This window comes from Schistocerca americana, chromosome 1, assembly GCF_021461395.2.
Source record: "Schistocerca americana isolate TAMUIC-IGC-003095 chromosome 1, iqSchAmer2.1, whole genome shotgun sequence".
Taxonomy (NCBI): Eukaryota; Metazoa; Arthropoda; class Insecta; order Orthoptera; family Acrididae; genus Schistocerca; species Schistocerca americana.
The window spans coordinates 546,311,968-546,339,370 of record NC_060119.1 but is presented as its reverse complement, the minus strand read 5'-3'; the positions used below and the strand labels follow the sequence as shown (position 1 = coordinate 546,339,370).

Here is a 27,403-nt window from a genome sequence, read left to right as displayed (position 1 = left end):
AGCAAGTGGCTGAATTTTTGCAAAGTTTGTAGACAGAGTCCTCTGCAGGTTGAGAGTAGGGAAGAAATGGAACAAAGCCAGCATATACATACAGTACCTATTGCTTTGTGGTAAAGGTAACTTCCTAATATGGATCATTGGGGCATCAAGATTGCCATCCTGAGTTAAAGCTGTCTTCCAGTTGCTGAAATTTCAACCTCAGAATGAGCCTTAATACCACACTCGACTGTACCACTCTGCAGGAACTACAAAAGGCCATTTGCTGCAAATGTCCTGGACTCAATGCAGTGGGCACTATTCGTCTGGATAGAATTCTCATCCTCACACAACAAGACAAATTATTGCAAAAATTTCACTAGGAATGTATGGTATGTCCACTGAATGATCCAGACTTAGCTTCCAATGATTTTCATCTGATTGGGCCCCTTAAAAACCAGCTGGGAAGGCAGCAAAATGAAGGCGATAAGGCTGTGGCTCAAGTAATCACTTGTTGGCTGAGACAGGAGCCATAACAGTTCTTAGATGCAGGTTTTAAGGTCTTATTGAATGTGGGGTAAGTGTTAAATTTACAGGGGGGAACTTTTGAAAAAGTAAAGAAAATTCCGATTTTCCGGGCGGGCAGGAATGCCTGGTCCCCGGCACGAATCCGCCTGGCGGACTTGTGTCGAGGTCCGGTGAGCCGGCCAGTTTGTGGATGGTTTTTAGGCAGTTTTCCATCTGCCACGGCGAATGTGGGCTGGTTCCCCTTATTCCGCCTCAGCTACACTATGTCGTTGATTGCTGCGCAAACAAGTTCTCCACGTATGCGTAAGCCACAATTACTCTACCACGCAAACATAGGGGTCACACTCGTCTGGTGTGAGACGTTCCCTGTGGGGGCCCATCGGGTGCCGAACCGCACAATAACCCTGGGTTCGGTGTGGGGCAGCACAGGGGCAATGCGGACAGCGGTAGCCGTTGTGGGGTTGTGGACCACTGCGGGTGCAGTGGGGACGGAGCCTCTCCGTCGTTTCTAGGCCCCTGGTTAACATACAATACAATACAATACAAAAGTAAATTCCAGCTTGATACCCTCAGCACTGATCTCATTACCCATATTGTGACTTATTTATTGACTCAGCCATGGACTAATATGAATGAGATTACAAATAAATGTGTTTGTTTTTAAGAACTCCTGTACAGGTATTTTCCATGGTAAAGGACAAGTTGGCCAAAATAAATGTCTGTAATTCACTCAAGCTTTGTCACATGTGAACAACAAGAAAATTTCTTCATCTGACACAGATACTGCAGCAATAGTAAGGAAATTCTTGTGCTGGTACCTCCTGAGCATAAATGTCAATGAAGAGCCAGTTTCATCTGGGGAATAGTTACATTTGGTTATGCTTAGTTTAAAAGAAATTTACTTGAAGAAACAGATCATGTACCAATATTTTCACATATTACTTTGTTGTGGTGATGTTTGTATAATGCAGTTCAAGCAACACATACAAACTTCATGTTGGACAAACAGTGAAGCGAATGCTCACTATACTCAGGTACTTAATACCATTTTTGTTTTTGAGCAGGGCTCATATCGTTTCCATCTGTTTATCTCCCTTGCGTGCAATTGCTTCACCAGGCCATTATGAAAGGTTTGACTGAAATACGTAAACTCTGAGGATTAAGCTTTCACTCCATAATACCTAAAATGAAATAAATATGATAGTGGACTTTAGTACATAAAAAATGTATCTTCTACTGTCTCTGCATGCTAGGTGAAACCATTACGAAGAGGGGAGAAAATATGAAACATGTAACATAAAAAATTAATTTTTGTCGGATTCTTTTAAATGGACAGTTCTCAAAAGGCGAAACAATAATTGATGAGTACAATGCAAATCTTCTGGCTGAAACAGATGAAAAAAATTTGCAACAGTCTCTTTAAGGAAATTATTATTCCTCAGGACAGTGTCAATGTCAATGAGAGGACTGAGATCTTTGAAGAACAAACTGCTGCACATTCTATGGTTAGTCAGAGTTTTAATTATCAGCACAAAAAATAAACTTATATAATTATTTGTTTGATCGCTATTACATTCTGCGGTCCTCGTACACAGTGAGATAAGTCATGCCACAGTACAGTAAATGCAGCTAGAGGATGCAATAATAGTACAGCCCATATCCACTTCCTCAATGGATTGTGCCATTTGTTTTGGCTGCCCTAGTCGCATGGGGATGTCAGTGTGTAATTGGACTGCTGATCCATACCTACAAAATTTTGTAACTTTAATTTTTTAGGAGATAATTAAAATTTTATGAGTATCCCCTGTATACTTGATTCACATCAAGAGATCCATCTATTCCAACATCTAAAAAAATTTGTAGTTGAAAAATGTTTCCAAGCCCAATGAAATGGTAATACGGCTACAGAGTGTTATTTTGAAAATGCTCCAGGATACCAGTCAAGGATGGAATATATTCAACAGAAAAGTAAAGTAAATTGAAGTAAAAGCAAAAAAGAAAATGATCAAGAAGGGGGCAATGTTTTAAGAAAAATGAGTGCATTTTTAATCTAATCATCACAGTGATTCTATTTCAGACCAACAAATTTTTTACTTGCCCTGAAATATTACACTTTCTGTATAGTTCTGACAGAATGTAAATAATTTAGGGGTGAAGATAAGAACTGACACAATAGCAGAAGCATTGCATCATCAACAAGCACACTAAAGAAAGAATCAAAACATTGCTAGTTTTCAGACAAATCTTGTTACAACGATTCTTCTTTTACAAACAGAAATAGATGATTATGAAGGGTTCTCTGCTTACATACACCTCCCTCATCCCCAAAGGTTATTTATCATCACAACTGTCACCAATCAGTCTAGCAACCCCTATCACTGCGGGTTCAACATTAACATCAGTCAGTTTTAATTATTTTTACATATTACTCACTTCTCAGGTACAACACCCCTTCTAATAATATTAGTGGTGTCTTACCCTCAGAGCATTTTTTTTTCTAGATAGTGAACCACGTGTGTCGAAAGTTTGGTTCAAATTTCTCCATGCTAACTTATTAACTCCTTCCTTTCCTTACCCCATCTTCACCCACAGGAGTGCTGAGGTATCCTAGTCCCACAGTAGACATTTTTGTTTTGTCTAGAAAATTCTGAGAACAATGAGATGCACTTGCATAAAGGGCAGTCAAATGAAAACAAGATAGAAAAAAGTAAATTAACTGTTTAGTATTTCAAAAGTAAATGGCATAACTGTTTATACATTTATTGCAATGTGAGACAACACAGTCAATGCCTTAAAGAAAAAAATGTCTGCCATAATCTATGGAACATGACTGAACCCATGCATGTCACCTCTTCACCTGAAGCAAATCAACAGCCATGAATGTCTTTCTTCAGGGCTTCAAAAGTGTGGAAATCACATGGGGAGAGCAATCAGGTCCATAAGGAGGATGTGTAAAGAATTTCCCAGCAAAACTTCTGCAGTGTAGTTAAAACAACCTTGGCAACATGTAGATGGGCGTTATCCTGCAACAGAATTCTGCTGTCCATCAACTTTCCTGAGCATTTGGATTTGATAGCATTTCAATTTTTGCAAAGTGTCTACAGACTGCTGTGCATCAACTGTAGCACTGTGTTCTAGAAATTCAGTGAGCAATGGGCCCTTGCAGTCAAAGAACAAGGTCATCATGACTTTCCCAAAGCTGGCTGCACTGATTTGGATCTTTTTGGTGGAGGTGAATCCATGTGCTTCCATTGTTGGCTCTGACACTTATTCTTCAACTCAAAATGATGACACTGTGTTTCATTTCCTGTGACAATAAGAAATTGATGCAGCTTCTGCTGCTCCATCTGGCTGTGGGAAACCCACTGCGTTCAGTTTTCCAGAACTTCAGATGCTATGTCATGATGGTGTGTGCCAAACAATGACTGATGCCCAAATAAGCCAAATGTCTTCACTGTCTGCTGTCGGTCATTTCTGATGGCAGTATCCACCATGGCAACAGTAGAAGGGGTAATGACATCATGAGCCTGTCCTGGTTGACTGCTGTCTTTCAATGACACCGACCTTCTTGAAGTCGTTTATTCCATGCAAACACATGCACACATTACCTACTGTGTTTGCCACACACAGCACACATATGGGCATGAATTTCACTTCCTCACATTCCTCCCACTGGTATGCTCACACTGTTCCTTCCTTTTTCAAATACAGAAGTATCCTCTACGCAAACCTAACTATGTTATCAACATCTGAACAATGCTCGTTATATGGTCTGTCTAATTTTCATCTGACTGCCCCTTAGAGTTGTATGCTATTGCTCTACTTTCTTTCTTCTGAAGTGGGGTGACTACAGCATATTAAAGTTGCCTGGCAAACTATTACTCTGAAGAGTTTAATTGCAAAACTGAATTACTGTATTACGAAGCTTGTGCAAACAATTTTTGTTTATTTTACTACTGATTACGTCATGAAAGCTAGAATGTTTTTTCAAAGGACAGTTGACAACATTACAAACTTCCCCTAGAGATCTAGTATGTAGCTGGATTTTATTACAATTTTTTTTGGAATGCTTTTCTTGGAAATGGTAGGGCCTTCCTTCAAGGATCATCTTAAAACGTAAATTATGTGCTACTGATAGAACACTATAGCAAATATCTGACATTTGTGGGCTTCTATGATCAACCAATTGTCTCATTTCCTCAATTTCCTTTTTGTTGCAAACAGTTGTTACCACGTTCTGATGCCTTTGCTAAGAACTTAATAGCACCAATTTTTAATGTCATAATGGTCTGTAATCTTTTCCTCTACTTCAAATGTAATTTTTTCATATTTTAGCATGATATAGTAATGCCATTTTGAAATTTAGGATTAGTTAGTTTATTGAAATAGGACAATTGTTCCTTCCACTTTTTTCCATTATGCTTTACTATTTCTTGTAATTTGTGTCAAGCATAATGTTCTGATGCCTCTGATGTTCACATGTAGTTGAGCAACATGGTCTGAAAGATTATTTACTACAGTATTTACACTAATGTGTGGATGTGTGTTTAAAAATGTTATCAACTACAGGGCTATTTGCTTCAGTAGTTGAAGGTGCAAAATGTACCACTGATTTATATTTTACAAAACAGCTTAGGGTTTGATAGGGCTGCAAAACAGCTATATTGCAGAAATTTAAATTGGAGTCACTATTCAATTTTTGCATCATGCACTCTGTAATTTTCTTCATGTATACCTTGTCTTGTTGCACATATCTGAAGTTTCTATTTCACAATGGGATCTATGAATATACAACATTGTAGTGACTGTGACTGCATTGTGTGTGTTCTAGCATTAGCTTGACATAAGACAGCTTCACTGAATATGAAATTTCTACATAGAAATCCTTGCTTTGGTAGTTTTTGTCATACTAGTACAAAATCCTATCTATAAATATCTTATGCAAGCACTGCCAGAAATGTGTTTTCTCTGGCTCCATTTATTATCATCATATTTACCTGCTAAGGTGATCATGTCCAATGGTCCATACATGAAGCGGGCTGTCAAAATTTGAGGTGCACCCTCTTTTACTATTACATCATTTGCTCGATGATTTGCAGCAACATTCTGTTCAGGGAATAAAGCATAAAACAGCTGTTAAAACCAATGCCAGAATAGGCAGTTTCTCATCAAATTTTAAAATATAAATTATACTGAAAATAAAAGAACCAACACACTTTCTTCTCCTTTTTACAGCAACATTTGCATGAAATCATCAAACCAATGCCTTCTGCAAACATTAGACATGATAATAATACATAATTATACTGGGAAAACACATTATGCAATTTATATCGCCTTTATATATTTAACAGTCTCTTCCACATGGCTTCACCTACATTTGTACTTGACGTATATTGAATGGCTCCTCCTCCCACTCTTTCTGCCTACCTCTTCCTTCCTCTTTCTGTCTATCTCATCCTCCCACTTCTATCTGTATATCCTCGTCTCCACTCTCTGTCCTCTCTTTGTCCATCTTCTTTGTCCATTTCCTCACTCTGTGTGTATCTTCCTCCTCCCTCCCCCTGACCATATGCTCCTGCCCCTCTCTCTTTCCCTGTCTGTCTTCCCTCCTTCCTTTTCCACCTGCTCACTTCACTACCCCTCTACACCTTACACCTGAGCACAAAATCTTGCCCTGATTATAAAAATTTATAACACAGTAACCATTTGGCGTAATAATTTGGATTTGATGCCTTTACATAGGTTAGTGTTACTATTTTTAAGACAACTTACGTTAGTAAACTTCAACGTGTGCTCCCTTGGTAGCTTGGAGAATGTCAAGCCGGTATTCCAGATCTTCCCAGGTGTTTCGTAATGTGTGTTCTGTCACAGTACCCACAGCAGTTTGTATCCTAGCCTTCATTTCATTAACGTCAGCAACTGGTGTGACGCAGACTCTGTCCTTGAAACAGCCCCAGAAAAAAAAAAGTCAAGGGGCATAATGTCTGGCGAGTGGGGTGGCCAGGGTGTTGGACTGTTCCTTCCAATCCACTGATCCGGACATTACTCCCCTCTCCAGACATTACGCCCCTTGGTTTTGTTTTTTCTGGGGCTATACCAAGGACAGAGTCTTTGTCACACCAGTTGCTGATGACGACGAACTGAAAGCTAGGATACAAGCTGCTGTGGGTACTGTGACAGAACACATGTTACAAAACACCTGGCAGGAACTGGAATACCACCTCGGCATTCTCCAAGCTACCAAGGGAGCATGTGTTAAGGTTTACTAGTCTAAGTGGTCTTAAAAAAACTAGTAACACTAACCTATGTGATGGTAGCAAATGTAAATTATTATGTCAAATGGTTTTTCTGTAATAAATTGTTACAATCAGGGCAGGCAAGACTTTGTGTTGACCCTGTAGATGTAGAATTTAATCCCACTGACAAGAAAACAATAAATAGTCACACAATACACAATATTTAATATCTGGCTTTGGTCTATCTTCGCAGCTGACTAAGGAATATGAGGTACCACTTATTTTAAAAATATAATAAAAACAATGTAGACTGCATAAACTATTGTATTTAAAAAAGAATGGTGACTGGTTTTGATCTGTGTCTGATCAACGTCAGATTGTTACATACTTCTTGGTGACTGCTGGAACTGGTGGCACTGAAGCACTATTGTTCTTGGCTGGTGTGAGCAGCAGTTATAGGACCCATATACCCCTCTCTGAATAAATTACTTGCTTGTTAGGTATGTATTCTTATGACCTCTAAACTCTCATCCTAACCTAATGTGCCCACTGCCTACATTGGCCACCCTGTACACTGGTGTGCAGAAATTTGATCTGATATGTAATCTTTCACCTGAATGCCCTGCTTCCTTATGGCACAATAGATGGCTGACATCCCTGGTGCACTATGCTTTCGTGTGTCCTTTGACTATGGCATGTGTGTCAGTAGACAGCTGGGTGCTGCCTGGCAAGGCAAACAAGTTGCTATCTATTCAGATTTCGTGGGTACACCACTGCTTACATGGGTGCATCAGGTGTACATGTCTTGTGGACCTGGGTATCTGAGCACTTTGACAACTGGTTGTTCATCATAGTGGAGGGTCCTGGGTTTGGTTCCCACTCCACCACATGTTGCCCTCACATTGGCTGCAGGCTGTGCTCTGCTGTTGCTGCTGCCACAACACTGTCCTCATTATTATTCTAGGCCCCTGTTATGACTGACGATCCAGAAAACAGTGCAAGATGACCTACAAATATAAATTTTGAAATGGAACTTCATTTACAACTAAGAGTCATGAGATAAAGCTTAGCTCTCTACTACTACTCTCTACTACTGAAGTAGTATTTGCCTGACAATATCTGTTCATCATTATTTATTTGTTGCCCAATTTAATTAAAGTGTGCAACTATGCTATATACACTACTGGCCATTAAAATTGCTACACCACAAAGATGACATGCTACAGACGCGAAATTTAACTGACAGGAAGAAGATGCTGTGATATGCAAATGATTAGCTTTTCAGAGCATTCACACAAGGTTGGCGCCGGTGGCGACACCTACAATGTGCTGACGTGAGGAAAGTTTCCAACCAATTTCTCATACACAAACAGCAGTTGACCGGTGTTGCCTGGTGAAACGTTGTTGTGATGCCTCGTGTAAGGAGGAGAAATGTGTACCATCATGTTTCCGACTTTGATAAAGGTAGGATTGTAGCCTATCGCGATTGTGGTTTATCATATTGCTACATTGCTGCTTGGGGTTGGTAGATCCAATGACTGTTAGCACTGGAATTGGTGGGTTCAGGAGGGTAATACGGAATGCTGTGATGGATCCCAATGGCCTCGTATTACTAGCAGTCGAGATGACAGGCATCTTATCCGCATGGCTGTAACGGATTGTGCAGCCACATCTCCATCCCTGAGTCAACAGATGGGGTTGTTTACAAGACAACAACCTTCTGCACAAAGAGTTCGATGACGTTTGCAGAGACCGTGGCTGTGGTTACCCCTGATGCTGCATCACAGACAGGAGCGCCTGCAATGGTGTACTCAACGACGAACCTGGGTGCACGAATGGCAAAACGTCATTTTTTCGGATGAATCCAGGTTCTGCTTGCAGCATCATGATGATCGCATCCATGTTTGGCGACATCACGGTGAATGTACATTGGAATCGTGTATTTGTCATCGCCATACTTGCATATCACCCGGCGTGATGGTATGGGGTGCCATTGGTTACACATCTCAGTCACCTCTTCTTCGCATTGAACGGTGGATGTTACATTTCAGATGTGTTACGACCCATGGCTCTACCCTTCATTCGATCCCTGTGAAACCCTACATTTCAGCAGGATAACACAAGAGCGTATGTTGCAGGTCCTGTACGGGCCTTTCTGGATACAGAAAATGTTAGAATGCTGCCCTGGCCAGCACATACTCCAGATCTCTCACCAATTGAAAACGTCTGGTCAATGGTGGCCGAGCAACTGGCTCGTCACAATACGCCAGTCACTACTCTTGATGAACTGTGGTATCATGTTGAAGCTGCATGGGCAGCTGTACCTGTACACGCCATCCAAGCTCTGTTTGACTCAATGCCCAGGCGTATCAAGGCCGTTATTATGGCCAGAGGTGGTTTTTATACGTACTGATTTCTCAGGATCTATGCACCCAAATTACTTGAAAATGTAATCACATGTCAGTTCTAGTATAATATATTTGTCCAATGAATACTTGTTTATCATCTGTATTTCTTCTTGGTGTAGCAATTTTAATGGCCAGTAGTGTATTTATTACTTTACACTCTCTATGAAAGATGGGAAAATTTTTAGAATGTCCGTTGAGGCAAAGAATTATTAAGATTAGAGCCCCAGAGAAAGATGATAATAGTGAAATTACTTGTACTGTAGACAGAAATATTAATAGCAGATGTATAGTGAATGAGGTTATTATGCAGTATTTAGAGCAGTTACAGCAACAAACTGCAACTTTAGAGAACCAACAATTAAATGGAAATCAAATCAAGCAGTTGTGGTTGCAGCGTTTTTAGTGGAGACAAAAAATTAGCAACTGCTTCAACTTCATAAGCCCATGTAGTTTAGCAATCTGTTCCAATGGCAATTAACCTGATAAAAGGTGGTTCTTTCAGCAATTTTCTACTGTTTTCTTGTGGAGATATCAAATGAAAATTTTGTTATATTCCTATAGCATATTAGATATGTTGGGTCATGTGTGTGCACATTCCTGTGAGCTACAATTGAATAATCCTCAAATTGAACTGTCTGCTGATGATACATGTTTTGCAAACAAAAAATGTTATCTTCTGTGGGGATAAATTATCTAATTTGAGAGAAAAATGTGTTTATGATACTAAGTCATTTTCAGATAAAATCCAAGCTGCTTCTTCCTGCATATATATTTTCACAGGATGCCATGAATATAATGCTATTCTGCTTAATTAGGCCATGGCTCTAAGGAACTGATTCTAGAATATGAGCTGAGATAAAGTTTGCATCTCCTGGTACTTTGCAAGAAACAGTGTGGCTTACTCTAATGAGGGAAGAAGAAAACTACACAGTAACAACTGTGACAACAGGACTGGTGCATCACACTGTACACACTGTAGAGCGTATGCTACAGGCATGCCCCAGGTTTGGGTGCCATAAGAATAGAATTTGCCAAGAGCTTGATGTGACCACAGAGGAAATAGTGAAGGTGCCAGTAGAGGCAGAAATTCAGGAAATAGATGGAGAAACAGAGGAGCCACCACTCTAGAGCTCATTCATCAGGTGAGAAGCCACCACCACCAATGCCAGGCTCCCCCCACTCCCACCCCCTACCCTCCCTCTGCCTAGTGACATCCACACCTTGTGGCAAGTTACTTCTCATCTGAATGGTTGAGGATTCAGAATAATGTGTCCTGAAGGCTCACAGGAGATTAATTTGGAGATTGATACAGAAATATTTGTTTTCACAGTAGAGGTACTACAATGGGAAAATCCAGGTTTTGATGTGCTCCTAAAAAGTGATTTCCTGTGCTGTGTATGCAGTGTCGTTCAATTAAGTGACCAAGAATTCCAATTTGGTAGCAACAATATTGTACAGGCATTTGAGAAGGGCAGGACAGGGTCTGTTTCACCCTTTCCAGAAGACTGCTGCACTTCAGTGTTTAAGTCAAATAGCTGGGAAACTTAATGAGGGGGAATGAGAAAGGTTCTCTGGGTGCATGTCAAATCTAAATTTCCAACCCTCTTAGGTATTCTAGAGAATTCCATCAGCAGAAATGAGTTGCCAGATGACTCACAAGTGCACATGAAAAAAGTATATGTTAACCAGTTGTATTTATGAAGTAATATTTTTGTCAGCTAATACTAATTTTGGCATTACATATGCCATGTAGCCAACAAAATAGATTTAGTGAACATTTCAAGAGCTGCCAGCAAATGAAACTGTAAAATGGGAAGACAGGGAAAAAAGAAGGAACAAGAAAAATTACGTTGTAGTAGAGTATTTAAAGCAATGTAAATGTCACAAGCCCCTTAAAACAGAAATTACCAGAAAAGCTGATGCATCTGCCTGAGAAGGGTAGAAATTTGTTGTATTCAGTACTTAAAGAATTTAGCAGCACAGGTTTTTCAGAATGTTGGGATTTGCCTGCTATAAATTTGACATGTCATCTGATTGTGACTTGAACACAAGACCATTTACTAACAAATCATATAGGCAGAGCATTTAAGAATTGTTTGGTGCTGGAGCAACACAACTGTCAAGCAGTTCTTGAGCTCTGTCCATCATGATTATTCCTAAATGGACAAAAGATGGAGAAAAATCATACCGTATAATGCACCATCAGAATTCCAACATTTTTCTAATTTATAGCTGAGGGGAGTGAAAACTTTCAATCTGCCTTATTTATTTAGATGGCACAACTGTATTTTCTAGTTCCCTAGAGGAACATGCACACTGACAAAGCTGTTCTTTCACAGATTCAAAATGCAAATGTCAGTCTGAAATAAGAGAAATTTAAGTTTACATAATCACAGTTTAAGTATCTGAGCAACATAATTTCTGCTGATGGAGCTCAAGCCAAACCATGATCAACCAGTGTGGTGAAAACTTTTCTTCCCTTTGTAACATGGTAGAATTACAGTCATTTTCTGAGCTCAGAAAACTATTACTGCAGCTTTCTCCCAGAATATACCACTACTGCCAAACGTCTCACCAAATTGCTAAAGAAGGGAACAATACTTATGGCTTCCCTGAGTGTGAAACAGCCAAGCTAAAACTGAATGAAATTCTAGCCCAATTTGCCATTTTAGCATAGCTTGACACAGAGAAATCATTTATAATCTCCCATGGTGTTGGTCATTTTACAATTGGTTGTGTTCCTGGTCAAGTTCATGGAGAGCTTGAATGCTACATGGGTATTAATCTAGGCAGTTGAATCAGGCTGATGTGAACAACAGGACAACAGAAAAAGGAGCTGTATTCTTTCTCCCAGGAGTGTTAGTTCTACAAAGTAAGCAGGAGAACTTCTGTGAAGGTTGGAAGTAAAGCTGTGAGGGTGGATTGAGAGTTGTGTTTGGATAGCTCAGTGATAGAACACTTGCCTGTGAAAGGCAAGAGGCCCAGGTTTTAAGTCGTGGTTCAGTACACAGTCTTACTTTGCTAGGAAGTTGCAAATCAGTGAACACATTGCTGCAGAGTGAAAATTCATCTTGGATGTTAGGACATTGTTTGTACAGAAAGGAATATTGTAGTATGGAAAAATACCCATCTCTTGGTATTTCCTTCCAAATCCACCAACTGTTGGTAGTTACAGCCCCCCCAAGGATTGGCACATACTGGCATTTAACTGTACCTGATTAATCTAATACTGTTTATGTTTTATGTATATAATTAGAGTGTAGGAAAAAGGTGAGTACAGTGTGGTACCACATTTCTTTTTGTTGTGTGTGAGTTAGTTGTCCTACTTGAAAGGTACTTTTCTCGATATAGGAAATTATACGGTATTGAATACAATGACACAGGCAGCAATTTTAGCTGCTAAAGAACAAATGTGGGATAGATGTGCACCCAGTAAAATTTAGGAAAAGCAAGATGTTCAAAAGTATGGAAATTTAATAAAATATTTAAATCAAATGGGAAGAATCATACCAGGATACAATTAGTATCAATGAAACAATGAGTAGACTATTACCAGCAATTACTGAACATATAAATAATTATTTCTGAAACAGAAATATTAATTGAAGAGAGAAACATTGATGTTCCCACACTTGACAGAACTGTATATAAATTAAAAAATGGGTGCCCTGCAGGTCCAGAAAGAATCCCAGTAGAACTTGTCAAGTGTGGAACAGGGAAACTATATGAACCCTTGTCCTGGTGAATTGATTAGTTTTTAAGCAATGCTCTTCTATACAATCAGGTGAAGGCTGCTCGAGTATCAGTCATTTACACAATATGAAAGGAAATGTACAGTGCAAAATATAGAGGCATTTCATTGACAAGTATGGTGACTCATTTGTATGGAAGAATTCTCAAATACCTAGTGCAGTCAGAATACAAACAGGAAGAACAGCAATCAGGCTTCACAGCTGGTAGGACTTGCAATGCCAATTTGCTTTCTTTGAAACAAGTAATAGAGGAAAGATCAAACACCAAGCAGATGCATTGTCTATATTCATATCATATATGTTGAATTAATTCTCTTCATTGCACTATTAGCTGCAACAGGCAGAGGACATGCTTTGCTGGTGCTGGACATTTTAGTGATATTGACCGAGATAAACTCGTGCTGAAGTGTTCGGCACACCAGTATACAAGTGTGCACAGAAACAGCTAAGTGAAAAATCCGTGCAGCTGGTATGTTTATTTGTGTGTAAGCTGACTTCACAATTTTCCTTCGTGCGAGATTATGTGTAGAAAACGTGCGCCCCAATTTGAAGTTCAAAATTCACATATTTTACCATCACATCACTTCTGCATAAGCTCCCACTGACTGTATCAAAACCCATTTGTATTGTGATACATTGTGAAATTTTGTACCTTCTGAGTGCCACGCAAAACTCATCTTGTTATCGACAATTATAAGTTTAAATTTAATTGTGCTCTTTTAAAGTAGAACAGTAGACATATCCTCATTCAAAATTAAATTTTTCGTGGTACAATTATGTGAGAAATAGGGTTATTTTTGAGAAATTTTGGATACTTACAAACAAAACTATATTTTCATAAGTTACCACTATGAGTGTTTGGATACATAACTTATTTCATAGCAAATTAGCATCTGTGATTCACAGTTCTGCCAAAGAATACATCACCCCTTAAAACCATGCAAATAAATGTGCATTTTTGAGAATATTTGGAAGCTACCATTGTCCTTTGCATAATCATCAGCAATTTGTAGTAAATCTGTTTTTGGTTTAGTTACTGTAGCAGATATTCTCACTAACATATCGTGTTACATCTAGTTCTCTCTTAAAAAGGAATAGCCCTCTACTCTCTTAAAAAAGAGTAGCCCTCTATATAATCTGCATTTATTGTAAACTAACTGTTTTTGAGTTTGCTAACAATCATAATTAAGCTAAAAAGTTTTAGGATACTAGTAGTTTTTACCATGTTTTGTTGTTGGGTTAATAGAAATCTTGTTTTGTGTATTTGCTTCAATCCTTAAAGAGAATTAGCAACTTTTTAGATCAACAGACTAAAAGATAATCAACAGGCTTAATTTAAAGTTAGTTGCTCACTGCCTTGCAATACATTGCCAGCCAAAATGCAGCCCTGCTGTGAATGCTGTTTTCAAACACGGGATGAGTTGGTTGTCATTGATAAGCAGCTGGAAATCACACTGATTACTGTCAAACAAATGGCAGCTGCCGTGAATTGGTGTGCTGGAAAAGTGCCAGAGGTGTACCTGTGATACCTGTACCAGAGGTACCTCAAGTACTATCCTCTCCTCTGGATCCTGTCACCTCTGCAGAAAGTACAACATCTGTCATAACCCATCCACTTGACTGTGACTGGCATGTCAATTATAGTTACATGCTTTTTATTTGATTTTGGTGACATTTTATACATTTTAAGGTAGCCCTTTGTTACAAATAAGTGATACAGAATGATGGTTTCATCATAGTTGATGATGTTGCTAGGTGGGATATTTTCTAGCTTTGCCTTGATATTGGAGAAAAACATCTTAACAGTCTCTTTGTTCACTTCTGCACGAGCTCGTTTAATATTTTTGCTTAGGCGAACGGAAAGATGTTCTGACTGTCGTTTGAAAAATAAATGCACCCATTCTTCTCCTAGCAAATTATTATGAAATTTCTTCTCTTTTTGGCCAGATTTATCAAGGTAGCATTTAACTAAATATCTAACACCCAATTTAGTGAAGGGAAATCCCCAATGTGCAGCCCTCAAGATACTTTGCTTCAACATTTCTTCTTCTTCTTCTTCTTCTTCTTCTTCTTTATTCTTTATTTAGCACTGGCTGTCCTCCCATTTTTTTTGGATGTGCTTCCTGCACTTTATTTTGTAGGGTTGATTTAGGTATGCCATACAAATCACATGCTTTTCTGTATGATAATTTACCACTCTGAATATCACAAACAGCTTTATCTAAAAGTTACAGGTCATAATTACACCGTACTGTAGCACCTCTCCTGCTCTTATACGTTCTCGGCATTGTCCGAAATCACCCCATACAGTACACAGTTTCACAAAAACCGTTGTTATTATATAACCTTGCATGATAAACTTGACAAACTTGTACAGAAATTGTCTCATACTGTTAGCTACATAGCACACCAACAATTACGGTTACAATAACTTCCTGCTTGACGCAACAATAGAAAGTTTCCACTATATGATAATGCATGGATTTCTAACACTGAGACTGTTTGTCAGTTATTCACCTAGGGAAACAACTGATGCAAAATAAAAGTTGGGGAAAGCGATAAATGAAATCTTGCACTTAAAATAACTGATGCACGGACTTTAAAATAAGTAACTCTTTGTTTCTATGCGGTGGCAAAGAGCAAATAAGCCATACTGTTCAAATTCGCCCCGGTGTCTGAAATCACCCCGTTTGACGGTATACTGAAAGGATAGATAAATGGGAAGTGGAGGTGGTGTACCCACCACATTATACATGAAGCTCAAATCCACAGATAGAAACTGGAGCTTCTGGTGAGATTGACTGGGAAAGACTCAGTGTCAGGGATGGACATAAAATGATAATCCTTATAATACCCACCAGACTTCTCCCCTAATGTAAGCGAAAGCTTTAGACACAATCTCATTTCACTTGTACTTAAGTCCCTCAATCGTACTTTAACAAAACTCATTTCCCTAATCAATTGTTGGATGACAAATGGTGGGCATGATAAGACATCCTGTGAAACATCACTAAATGCCTTCTCTGGAAACTACCTAGAACAGATAGATAGGAACCCTGCTTATGATGGAAATACAGTAAAACTTTCTCAAATTGGCACGTGTATAATTCAGATATCTGCCTAAACCATAGTACAAGTATTTCTGTCTCAACACATTCAGTGCACTTTTTTATGCTGATTTCTTGTATAAAGTGGAACATGCCTAACATGGAAACAGAAAGCAAATCTTCAAAAATACTTAATAATTCATTGTATAATGAAGAAAAGAGCCTATACAGTACTGCTGTATTACAGTTCATTAGTTATTCTACAAGGATGTTACTTTTAACACCTATGTTAAGTGGCACAAAACCAAGAAAACAGGTCCAGCACAGCACAGTGCTGCTGGTGTGGACCTAAAACCGCGCTGCTCTGTTCAACAACGAGTGAGTTACACTCAGTATCAGTACAGTACATCAAAGGAAACGGTTCACTGGTCAGCACTCTGTTTGTCAGCTTTCTCATTTTCCTTATTATTAATGGACACCGGTGCATACAGGAACATTGTTGCACATCTACCAACACACTGCTGCAATGGGCGCAGTGAAAGAGGTGGGTATTGTCCCGTTAAACAATGGTTTTACCCGGCAAGGTCATTATTTTCTGCCAGCTTCAGTTGAATAGTAGACTTTTTAAGATACAGTAACATGATGTTGAACAAATGGTATGTGTTGTTGCCACATAACAAAAAGGTTAATGTAATCAAGGCGACTGTGTGTACAAAATTGTGTTCCCAAAATTGTGTTCCATTTCAAATGTGGGAACACACAAATTTATGAGACTTTAAGAAACAAAGATAAGAGTCAGGATGAATGGATGAAAAGGAACGGGCAGATGAAAAGAAAGGCAAAGAAGACCGGAAATGAAGAAATTGACGAAATAGTGTGGGAATGGTTCGCTAGTGCCTGGGCAAAAGTTTACTTTTATCTGGACCTATGTCGCAGAGTGAGGCTCTGAAAGTCACTAAAGAGCTTGGAATTATGGGGTTTAAGGTATCCACAGGATGGCTGGACAGTTTAAAAGCTAGGCACAACATTGCTTGGAACAAAGTGTGTGGGGAAGCTAAGGATGTGCAGGAGAGTGTAGCAACAGAATGGAAGACAATGCTGTTCAACTTAATTGTGGATTATGATCCGAAAGATGTGTTCAGTGCTGGTGAAATGGGACTGTTTTATCATGCGCTGCCTTCAAAACTAGCAGTTTGGGGTGACAAATGCACCGGCGGAAAAATATCCAAGGAAAGACTCACCATACTGCTGTGTGGAAACATTGTAGGCAAAATGGAGAAGCCATTGGTGATTGGAAAGGTGGGAAAACCATGCTGTTTCAAAAACATGGATGTCAGTAAGCTCCCAGTCACATGGCGAAGCAATAAAAAGGCATGGATGGTGAGTGGTCTTATGAAAGAATGGCTGGACTCTTTCAATGCCAAAGTGAAAAAAGGAAATCGTCAAGTTCTCTTTTTCTGAGATAATGCAACCTGCCACCCAAAAGTAACATTATCAAACGTGAAACTGACTTGGTTCCCTACAGATTCAACCAGCCTCTCACAACCCATAAACCAGGGGGTTATTTACATAGTCAAGTGTCATTATAGTTGATTACTTCATCTTAGTGTTGAAAAAGCCGAAATTGCATTAGCTCTTGCACACTCAGTTTCTGTCGTGGATGCAGTAAATTGGATTGGCTTGGCAGTAAAGGAAATAAAACCTGAAACTGTCACAAAGTGCTTCAGCGAAGTGGCGTTTGGGGATCAAGAACAAGACCGTTCTGTGGCCATTGAAGTTCAAGAAAATGCAGCAGCAACTGTTGAATTAATGAAAATGCCAAACATTTCATGTAGTGCAGATGATTACATTTGAAGTGATGACATTCTGTCAACCCACTCCACTTTCACTTCACCAACAGATTTAATCTGCAACACAGAGGAGGAAGATGATGATGATGATGATGATGATGATGATGATGATGATGAAGAAACGAAGAAGAAGAAGAAGAAGAAGAAGAAGAAGAAGAAGAAGAAGAGCAAAGTTATGTCCCTAGAAACATTAATACGCCTGAAGAACCCATTGCATGCATAAACAATGTTATGCAATTTGCAGCACACACAAATTCTCCCTACTTGTTGGAACTATTGTATGATGCAAAAAATTGCCTAGAAAAACAATTTTGAACAGGAAACTAAAACAAGTTTCCCTCCTTGATATGTGGCAAAAAAAGTGAAATGTAAGGCAAATAAATATGGGAATAATATCTATGTATGTACAATAATAAAGGAATTTAAAGTTCAAGTAAAAGTACAGAAATTCCATGTTATTTATCAATTAGTTCAATTAGTGTACTAGTTCAGTGTTCTACTGCACAATATACAGTAAATGAACATCTACTGTGCTGGAGTGAAGGTATGTAAATAAAGTATATGCATAATTAAAAAAATTTCCTGTACTTTTGTGTATGGTATCTGACAAATTTTATGTACCCCATTGAGTTTTCTTTTAATCCAGAAACTTGTCCAATTTGGAAAATTATTTTAGTCCCAGGCAATTCCACTATGATGAAGTTTTACTGTATATTGGATCTAATGGCAACAAACAGATCTGACATTTTTGAGGATGTCCACACAAACTGGTATCAGTAACGATGTCGCAACTGTGGCAACAATTATTACCCCAAGTACAAAGTACAAGTAAACTAAGCAGAAATATGTATACATACAGTAAACTAGACAAAAATCAGTAGCATATATTTTAATGAGGAACTTGAAACTTTCAGCACAGGGAAGGAGCATGTAGAGGAACTATGACTCAGGTTTAAAAGAATAGTTGACCACACTGGATAAATATGTGCCCAGAAGAATAGTCCATAATGGGAGGGTAGCTCCCTAATATACAGTCACTGTAAAGAAACTGAGATTACAGCATAATATGTATAGTAGGGCTGTAGATGGAGATATACTGAATGAAACATGTTTGGCTGTCAACAGAGTAATGCATGATGCCTTCAATGATTACTACAGCAGGGTACTGTCAAATTTTATTTCAAAAAACCTGAAGAAATTCTGGTCACATGTAAAGCCAGTTAGTGGCACCAAAATTAGTGTCCAGTTCAAAGCAAATGAGACAGGAACTGAAATTGAGGGTGGCAAAGTGAAAGCTGAAATGTGTAACTTTATTTTTAAATTCCCTGTACAAACAAAAACCCATGAAAATTGCCCTGATTTAATCCTCCTACCACTGAAGAGATGAATGAAATAACTATTAGTGACAGAGTTGTTGAGAAACAGCTGAAATTGTTGAAATTGAAGAATGCTCCTGGACCCAATGGAATCCATGTCAGAGTCTATAGTGAATCTGTGGCTAAGTTAGCCCCTCTTCTAACTATAATCTAGCACAGATCCCTTGAACAAAAAACCATGCTCAGGTATTGGAAAAAAGCATAGGTCACACCTTTCAACAAGAAGGGCAGTAGGAGCAATCCACAAAACTACCATCCAATACCCTTAATGAGGTATCTTGAACAGAGCAACCTCCTTCATGCCAACCAACATGGATTCCAAAAACATCAATCATGTGAAGCTCACCTAGCACTTTTCTCACAAGACATACTGAAAGCCTTTGACTCATTATCATACTTACGCTTATTGTCGAAAGTACGATTGTATGGGATATCAAGCGCAATTTGTGACTGGATTTAGGAATTTTTGATAGGGAGGGCCTAGTATGTTATTTTGATAGATAGTACATATACTCATTGATGTCCTTTGTCATTTCCAACATGTCTCTTTTCACACAAAATAGTGCAAAACATGATTATAATACCAGAACCAAAAACAATCTGTATGTTGTTGTTGTGGTCTTCAGTCCTGAGATTGGTTTGATGCAGCTCTCCATGCTACTCTATCCTGTGCAAGCTTCTTCATCTCCCAGTACCTACTGCAACCTACATCCTTCTGAATCTGCTTAGTGTATTCATCTCTTGGTCTCCCCCTATGATTTTTACCCTCCACGCTGCCCTCCAATACTAAATTGGTGATCCCTTGATGCCTCAGAACATGTCCTACCAACCGATCCCTTCTTCTGGTCAAGTTGTGCCACAAACTTCTCTTCTCCCCAATCCTATTCAATACTTCCTCATTAGTTATGTGATCTACCCATCTAATCTTCAGCATTCTTCTCTAGCACCACATTTCAAAAGCTTCTATTCTCTTCTTGTCCAAACTATTTACCGTCCATGTTTCACTTCCATACATGGCTACACTCCATACAAATACTTTCAGAAATAACTTCCTGACACTTAAATCTATACTCGATGTTAACAAATTTCTCTTCTTCAGAAACGCTTTCCTTGCCATTGCCAGTCTACATTTTATATCCTCTCTACTTCGTCCATCATCAGTTATTTTGCTCCCCAAATAGCAAAACTCCTTTACTACTTTAAGTGTCTCATTTCCTAGTCTAATACCCTCAGCATCACCCAACTTAATTCGACTACATTCCATTATCCTCGTTTTGCTTTTGTTGATGTTCATCTTATATCCTCCCTTCAAGACACCATCCATTCCGTATAAGGACTATAAAAGCTTAACATTAGTACAAAGAGGAGTCAAACACATGGATACTCATATATTCAGTAACTTACCAGAGCATATCAGAGGTCTTGTAAGTGATAAAGATCAGTTTCAGAGAGAATTAAAGAACTTCCTGTTGGCCAACACCTCCTACTCCATACTCCATCAATGAATATCTTCACATGGATTATAGCTCATAACTCTGTCTGCATTAGAATTGTACAGTATCCATGTATCTGAGTAAAAAAAAGAGAAAAGGGACCTTTGGCTCTTTTCACATCTCAGAGACTCCTCTCCAAGGGATCCATGGAAAACGATAAATGTAATGTAATGTAATGTAATAGTCATCGTCAGATGTAGAAGTAACCTCGGGTGTGCCCCAGGTAAGTGTTCGTACTGTATATTAATGACCTTGAAGGCAACATTAATAGTAAAATCAGGATTTTTGCAGATGATGCAGTTATCTGCAATGGAGTAATATCTGAAATAAGCTGTATAAATATTCAGTCAGATACTGACAAAAGTTCAAAGTAGTGCAACAATTGGCAACTTGCTTTAAATATTCAGAAATGTAAAATTGTGCACTTCGCAAAACAAACAAAAATGTAGTATCCTATGACTATATTATCAATGAGTCAATGTTGGACTTGTACAAATACTAGGGTGTAACACTTTGTAGGGATATGAAATGGAATGACTATGTAGACTTAGTTGTGAGTAAATCACATGGTAGATTTTGTTTTTGGCAGAACACTGGGGAAGTGCAATCAGTCCACAAAGGAGATTGTTTACTAACCACTTACGCAACCAGTTCTAGAATATTGCTGAAGTGTGTGGGACCCGTGTGAAATAGGACTAACAGAGAATACTGAATGTATACAGAGAAGGGCAGCATGAATTGTCACAGGTTCATTTTATCAATGGAGAGTGTCACAAGTATACTGAAGAAACTGAACTGGCAAATTCTTGAAGATAGACGTAAAATTCTACTAACAAAATTTCAAGAACCAACTTTAAATGGTGACTCTAGGAACATACATACCACCCCCCCCCCCCCCCCCCCCCCCATACATATATATTGCTCCCATAGGGATCGTGAGGATAAGTTAGAATAAATGCAGCATGCACAGAGGCATTGAAACACTCATTCCACCTGTAGTACATACATGAATGGAACAAGAAGAAACCCTAATAACTGATTCAATGGGATGTACCCTCTGTCATGCACCTCACGGTGGTTTGAGGAGTATTGATGTAGATGTAGTTGTTGATGTCATCCCCCACTCTCCCTCTGGGGAAGAGATGGGGCATTGACTGTATTCCTGAACTGGTTGTTACAAAAGTAAAGTGACTGGTAAGCCTAATATTTAATTGCAGGCCCCCCATCCCCCTCCCTAAGCCACATTTTTGTGTGTGTACTTTTCAGCACTTGGCTTGTTGACTTCAACAATGTCTTAACTAACAAAAAGCAAATTTTACAGGAGAATAAAAAACTGTTTTATGCTTACTTATTTGTGTTTTCTTGATGCATGCATTATAAACTAGGTAGAACATCATCCTGGATACGTTTCGGTCAAATGTTTGAGTAAGGGAAAAACACTACTCCTTATACATTACAAAGTGGGTTTTGTCCAAATTTTAATAGTCAAATGAAGAGTGGGAAATGGAGAAATATGGTATCAAATTGATCAGTGCGAAGCCAGGCCCGTAAATTGACATACGGTCAGGAGAGTGGTGTGCTGACCACATGCCCCTCCATATCTGCATCCAGTGACGCCTGTGGTCCGAGGATGACAGTGGCCGGTCGGTACCATTGGGCCTTCCAAGGCCTGTTTGGATGGAGAGAGAGAGAGAGAGAAGCCTAGTTTTGTATACCAAATGTTTAACTTCTGGAAAGTAACCAAGGTAACTAGGCAAAACTCAATAATTTGAGGGACAATTGAAATATTTCATGAGCAGCTGCTGCTAGCTATGTAAATGAAGTGTCAAAAAGTTCATCTCTTCAAGGTCTAGCAATTTTGCACCATCATAAAATTTTTCTTTGAATCACGTGCTAAATTTAGGACATTCCAAGAACAAAAGACTCTGGAAAGCAAATGAGTTGTCAAAAAGATCATGCTTTCTGAACAAAATATGGAAACAAATGTTTTTTGAAAAATTGAAAAATTGTCAAGTGTTTTGTGAAACAATTTGCATAAATGTGAGAGTCTGCTGTTGTGTGGCCTTGACATATTTTGATCACTTATGCCCGAAGATTTAAGAAAGTTCTAAAAGTTTTTCAGTCTCAAAAATCTGTCAATAGACAATCCTTCAAATATCAGGAAAGAGAGTGTGTGTTGGTATCTCATTTGCTGTGCACATTTTCAAGGATCATTCAAAGGTATTACAAATGTTTCGCTAATCTGTTTCATTTCTTAATTTTTAATAAATTATTTCACAAATATTTGTATTTTTTATTCTAACAGTTATTATACAACATAAAATGGCACATGTTATCTTTGAAAAATAGTATTAATTTGATTTTTTTGGGAAACAACGATGTATCAGTGCAGTTACACTGTTGCACCACTGAAACATACTGATTTTTCTATGTTACTAATTGCAAAAATAGCATACTTCGAGAAACAACAATAAAACATATAATGTTTATTGTAGTACAAGTACATAAAAGAAGTAGCACTGGAATATGTTGAAACATTTAACACTGCTTCTGTTGCATGTATACTAAATCTGTACATAGTCAGTATTAAAGCCTCAGTAATCAGTCAATGGGTTTTACCATGCAGATTTTAATCTGATATTCACTTGGTAGTTGCTAATAGAAATCCTGTTTTTCAGCTGGGATGTACCGACATGTCAAGGAAGCCCTTCTTCTTGGCGCTTCTGGCTGGCAAAAGCTTATCATACAAGGTAAGTAACTCTTCATCTCTTTGCAATGCTTTGATAAATTCACAGTTGCAGAATGCTATGACTTTCTTGTTCCCTAGTATAGCAGTGCCATCAGATGAAATTTGTAGCCAGATATACCGAGATATTTTGAATTAACCTCTATGTGACACATGGCCTATGCGGCCAAGATATCTGAAATCAGTTCATCATGTAGACAAGAAATTCCAGGGTGTTTACGTGGACAAGGAAAAAAAATTCCCGGATTTTTCCCGGATTTCCCGGTTAAAAACACAATTTCTCCCGGATGAAATTACGTATAAAGCGAGTGAAAATACATCCGTGTTAAGCAACAGTATACTTTCCCTTGGAGCTGTAAAACCTATTAGTCCTCTGAATAGTGAAGGTCTTATACCGGCTGAGGACGTCCCAGCACTTTAGGAAACAGGAAAAACAATGCGTTTGGAAAGATGTTTGATGTGAGACAATATGGACAGATTTTATTTTCGTATTGCGAAAGTATATACACAAATTCCACAAGTTACAGCACGGTAGCTTCCGAAGCCTTAAAATAGAGATTGCGTTGAGCGATGCACTTTTGTCAGCCAGTCATAGCTCTTGTCACGTGATCTCGTTAGCGAATGATGGCAGTTATTCAGAGCACGAGGCCTATGAGAAAGACAGGCCGCGGCGCGTACGTTACAGATGTAGGCCGAGCTCGCTCAACTTAGCAAAGTGCGTTTCTACACCGGTTAACGTAACTAAATGTGTATGTACGAACGAGAATTGCATCGACTATTGGAATCCACTATTATTAGTCCTACAATGATAAGAAGTCTGTAGGCCTACTAACAGGGTCTAATTTGGCAATTAAAATCGTACCAAAATGATTATCAGTTGAGTAAGGCACCACATCTTCTATGAAAGGAGAACTGTTACGAAGAAGAGACTAAATGCTGTAAACGAGCGGTTATACCATTTCTATCGAGAATTGACATTAAATTTTGTTGTACGAACAGCAATCAGTAAGACTTCATAATAACGGATTCCAGTACTAGATGAAATTCTCGTTAGTATGCACGAACCTGGTTGTGGAGTTAACAGATTTAAATACGCATTTTGCCCGCTGAGTTAAGGGAACTAGGGAGCTGAGGCCCTTCTTCGTGACGTACGCGCCGCAGCCCGTCTTTCTCGTGGGCCTCGATCAGTGCATAAGACATGTTATGTACTCAACCACTAACAGCATCATTGTTAAGTAGCACGACCATACAAAGATGAAAGGTTAATGGGTTAAAGTAATGTAAGTACACTATATCTTCACGAAAAGCTGAACTTTCACATATATTATTGGGCATTAACAATGTTTTGCTGTTTTTTCTCGAAGGGCGTGGTTAGGAAGGAACCTAAGAATGCTTCGGCAACTAAACTGCTGTATTTGATGTATTTCATACATATACTTTCGTATTACGCAAACATGCAGTCCAAATGCCGATGCGAATCAAAGATCTTTCCAAAACACGTTGTTTTTTGCTGGATTTCATTTCCTAAAGTGCTCGGAAGTATAAAACCCCTAAACTTTCCATAAGCCGTTTTCCAATAACACTATTTAGTTTTTATTTCGTGATCATAGCTGCAGCGATTTAGGAGAACCTTTACAAAGTGAAGTTTATACTTAGCTGTAGTCAGTGTCATGTTTTCTCGAAGAGTGATGCATCAACTTTTACATTGTTTTTATTCGAAACTCTGAATATACTGTACAACATTTAAACACCCACTGACGTAAGGCTGCGAGCACTCACAACAAGGTATAAGGATCTTTGAGAGCATTCTGTGTTCTGCCTGACTGGGACTGGAGTGGCAATGAAGGATGGGACAGAATAGGAGTCACCATGGTGTCAGCTGGTCAATGCAATGCGATCCAGTGACTGGATGAAATGGGAAGAGACATCGCTGCGAGCTGAGGAGGCGAGGTGAGATGACCAAGCCAGCACTCGATCACACAAAAGACGAGCCATCGCTTTCAGCAGCTAACATCATTACATGCCTGCTCAAAATCCCAATACCGTGAAACGCCGTAATAATACAGCCGCTGTTACCGTGATTAAATACAAATAAAACAATTGCCGTTTATACATTCAATGCCAAAAAGTATAACTTGGTATATGTAAAGAGAAAAAAAAAAATGTCGAGACAGTATTACAGGAAAATACTAGCTGGCAAATAATTGGTAAACAAAAACATTACGTAAGTTGGTCAATAATTAAAGAAGAAAAGTCTGGAGCAAGAGTCTCGAAATATGAGTTTATTGAGCTGAGTAGCATGTTCTTCAGATGATCATAGACTACCGTGTAGCTAGCACGTTTCAGGTTGTTTTTGTGCTCTATCTTTGCAACAAACATTGGCAAATACAGAAACAGTTACTAGAGCACACTCCGCAACGTCTAAGTTCTCCAGCCATCGGATCACGCAAATCTTCAATGGCAAACGTTCCGATTCAATGGTCCAAATATACAGAGCTAGTCTGGAATGGAAATCCTTAAATAGGTTTTACAAGGCATGTACAAACTGAATCATCATCCAGAGTGTTTCCTTTACTGCGAACTTTATTAGCAGAAAAATATGGAGAGGGGGCTTGCAAGTACGTCAAAGAACAGCAAGAAAACATAACGTGAAGACAACAATAACAGCTGAACAGGGTTTATTACATTTCTAGGTACGGAGGGATACATAAAAAGCGACATTATCAATGTACTGGATCACAAACACACATATCCATCCGCACATACACAGACACAAGCAGACATTTGTAAAGGCAAAGACTTTGCCTTTACAAATGTCTGCTTGTGTCTGTGTATGTGCGGATGGATGTGTGTGTGTGTGTGTGTGTGTGTGTGTGTGTGTGTGTGTGTGTGTGTGTGTGTGGGTGTGGGTGTGTGTGTGGGTGTGTGGGTGTGTGGGTGTGTGGGTGGGCGCGACTGTATACCTGCCCTTTTTTCCCCATAAGGTAAGTCTTTCCGCTCCCGGGATTGAATTGACTCCTTACCCTTTCCCCGTAAAACCCACATCCTTTCGTCTTTCCCTCTCCTTCCCTCTTTCCTGATGAAGCAACTGTTTGTAACGAAAGTTTGAATTTTGTGTGTATGTTTGTGTGTCTATCGACCTGCCAGCGCTTTTGTTTGGTAAGTCTCATCATCTTTGTTTTTAGATATATGTTTCCCACGTGGAATGTTTCCCTATATATATATCATGCACAGTCACAAGCAGACATGTCTGCTTGTGACTGTGTGTGAGCGCGGATGGGTGTGTGTGTGTGCGCGCGAGTGTATACCTGTCCTTTTTTCCCCCCTAAGGTAAGTCTTTCCACTCCAGGGATTGGAATGACTCCTTACCCTCTCCCTTAAAACTCACATCCTTTCGCCTTTCCCTCTCCTTCCCTCTTTCCTGACGAAGCAACCGTTGGTTGCGAAAGCTTGAATTTTGTGTTTGTTTGTGTGTCTATCGACCTGCCAGCATATATATATATATATATATATATATATATATATATATATATATATAATGGAAGGAAACATTCCACGTGGGAAAAATTATATATAAAAAACAAAGATGAGGTGACTTACCGAACAAAAGCGCTGGCAGGTCGATAGACACACAAACAAACACAAACACACACACAAAATTCAAGCTTTCGCAACAAACTGTTGCCTCATCAGGAAAGAGGGAAGGAGAGGGGAAGACGAAAGGAAGTGGGTTTTAAGGGAGAGGGTAAGGAGTCATTCCAATCCCGGGAGCGGAAAGACTTACCTTAGGGGGAAAAAAGGACAGGTATACACTCGCACACACGCACATATCCACCCACACATACATATGTCTGCTTGTGTCTGTATGTGTGGGTGGATATGTGCGTGTGTGCGAGTGTATACCTGTCCTTTTTTCCCCCTAAGGTAAGTCTTTCCGCTCCCGGGATTGGAATGACTCCTTACCCTCTCCCTTAAAACCCACTTCCTT

General features: G+C 39.0%; 1 protein-coding gene across 1 annotated transcript in view; it reads right to left on the bottom strand.

Moving 5' to 3' along the window:
• Positions 1 to 27,403, bottom strand: part of LOC124605827 (protein retinal degeneration B) — a 575,027-nt gene that overhangs the window by 24,858 nt on the left and 522,766 nt on the right. Inside the window, exon 20 of the mRNA XM_047137749.1 lies at positions 5,502 to 5,610. Coding sequence (XP_046993705.1) covers positions 5,502 to 5,610 — 109 coding nt within the window. The remainder of the gene's footprint in view (positions 1 to 5,501; positions 5,611 to 27,403) is intronic.